Source organism: Trichinella spiralis (assembly GCF_000181795.1).
Source record: "Trichinella spiralis strain ISS 195 chromosome Unknown Scfld1762, whole genome shotgun sequence".
Classification (NCBI taxonomy): domain Eukaryota; kingdom Metazoa; phylum Nematoda; class Enoplea; order Trichinellida; family Trichinellidae; genus Trichinella; species Trichinella spiralis.
Window position 1 is genome coordinate 1 of NW_003528701.1, and position 1368 is coordinate 1368.

The 1368-nt window shown below is 35.0% G+C and overlaps 1 protein-coding gene across 1 annotated transcript; it reads right to left on the bottom strand.

Annotated features, from left to right (window-relative positions):
- Window positions 1-7: 7 nt before the first annotated feature.
- Tsp_13296c (multicatalytic endopeptidase) lies at window positions 8-1334 on the bottom strand (the record flags this gene model as incomplete). The annotated part of the gene is made up of 8 exons (XM_003368849.1): window positions 8-73; window positions 148-270; window positions 332-411; window positions 515-644; window positions 706-776; window positions 849-937; window positions 995-1098; window positions 1233-1334. Coding segments are annotated over 8 exons (765 nt in total), but the record flags the coding sequence as incomplete, so codon positions are not given.
- Window positions 1335-1368: the final 34 nt, after the last annotated feature.

A 1368-nucleotide genomic window follows, 5' to 3' on the forward strand; every position in this document is an offset into this window, starting at 1 on the left:
AAATCTACTACCAAATCCACCAGAAGCAATGGAAAAAGCATGCATGGATTGCTTCATCACGTGGGCCGATCTTCTTCAATTCGCTGAAAAAAACAGAACCGTTACAATCAACATAACATGTATGAGAAGAAAGAAAAAATATTTTACCTCTACTCTTCCGCCCGAAATGCCCGATGGAACGTTGACAATGTTCTGCAAGAATGGTTCCACAGCGTCGTCATCGTAAACAATAAATGGTGTTCCTTCTCCGACAACAGCCAATGATGTATTCTGAAACAGAAACGAAAAATATGCTGCATTTAATCCAACACAAAAACAGCTCAAAACTTACTTTTTTAGACAAGCTGAGTTCATTTGGAAGTGTTTCGCGAAGTGCAATCAAAGCGTGCTCGATCAAACTGTTCAAATTCGCTAAAATAAACATTATTTCGACGTAAAATAATAAAAATTCACATAATTCCATTTTTCAAAAAAAAAACTAATTAACATAAACTGATTGAAATAAAAATCTCACTGTTTGCAATTTCGGAAAGATGTTTCTCCAAGTATGTACGTGCACTTTGAGATCGAGCTCCCATTGCCATCGCTTTACAATCGTACACATTAGCGCTTGGACAGCTTTGATAAATGTGCGGTCCGAAATTCTAAATGAAATATTCTTTTCACATTCTCAACAAATGTAATAATAATCAACTGCCCTATTACATCATAACCGACAATGAGCAAGCCTACTCCGAATGGACGTCGGCCATAGCGTTGCGTGTTCACTTGCATTTCTGTACAAATTGAAACACTTTTATCAATAGTTTCGACAAAATTGATGACAAAAAAATAAATAAATAAATTACTCAGCTCCAATCGGTGGGTTATCTCTGACAGTGGAATTGGCTGTCCATAAGTCCAACGCCAATTCAGACATTCGCTGTGTAAAAATCGCCTAAAACACAAATAATCTCAAACACACATGCAAATTAATCTACAGAATAAAACAAACGCTAAAAGTCGCCCATCAGAAAGTAAACCAGAAATTGAAATTCCAAGATGCTCGTCTAAGCTGTATATTTTCTTCTGATAACCAGAAAGTTCGTTTGGACTTCTCTAAACAGTAAAGAAAAATGACTGATGAATGAATATCAGAAACAATTGAACTTTCAAATGTAATCAAGTTTGAACATTAAAAAAATGTAAATGTACGCACAACATGTAAAAGTAAAGATTAAATGATCATTTACTTTCAATGCTGTAATAACGACATGTGTTTTATTTTTCACCGAAACCGTCGCCGATCCTTCGTTGACAGCTTTAACAGCATATTCGATTTGATGAATACGACCCTGAAATAAAAAGTATGAAATAAGCAATTTACAA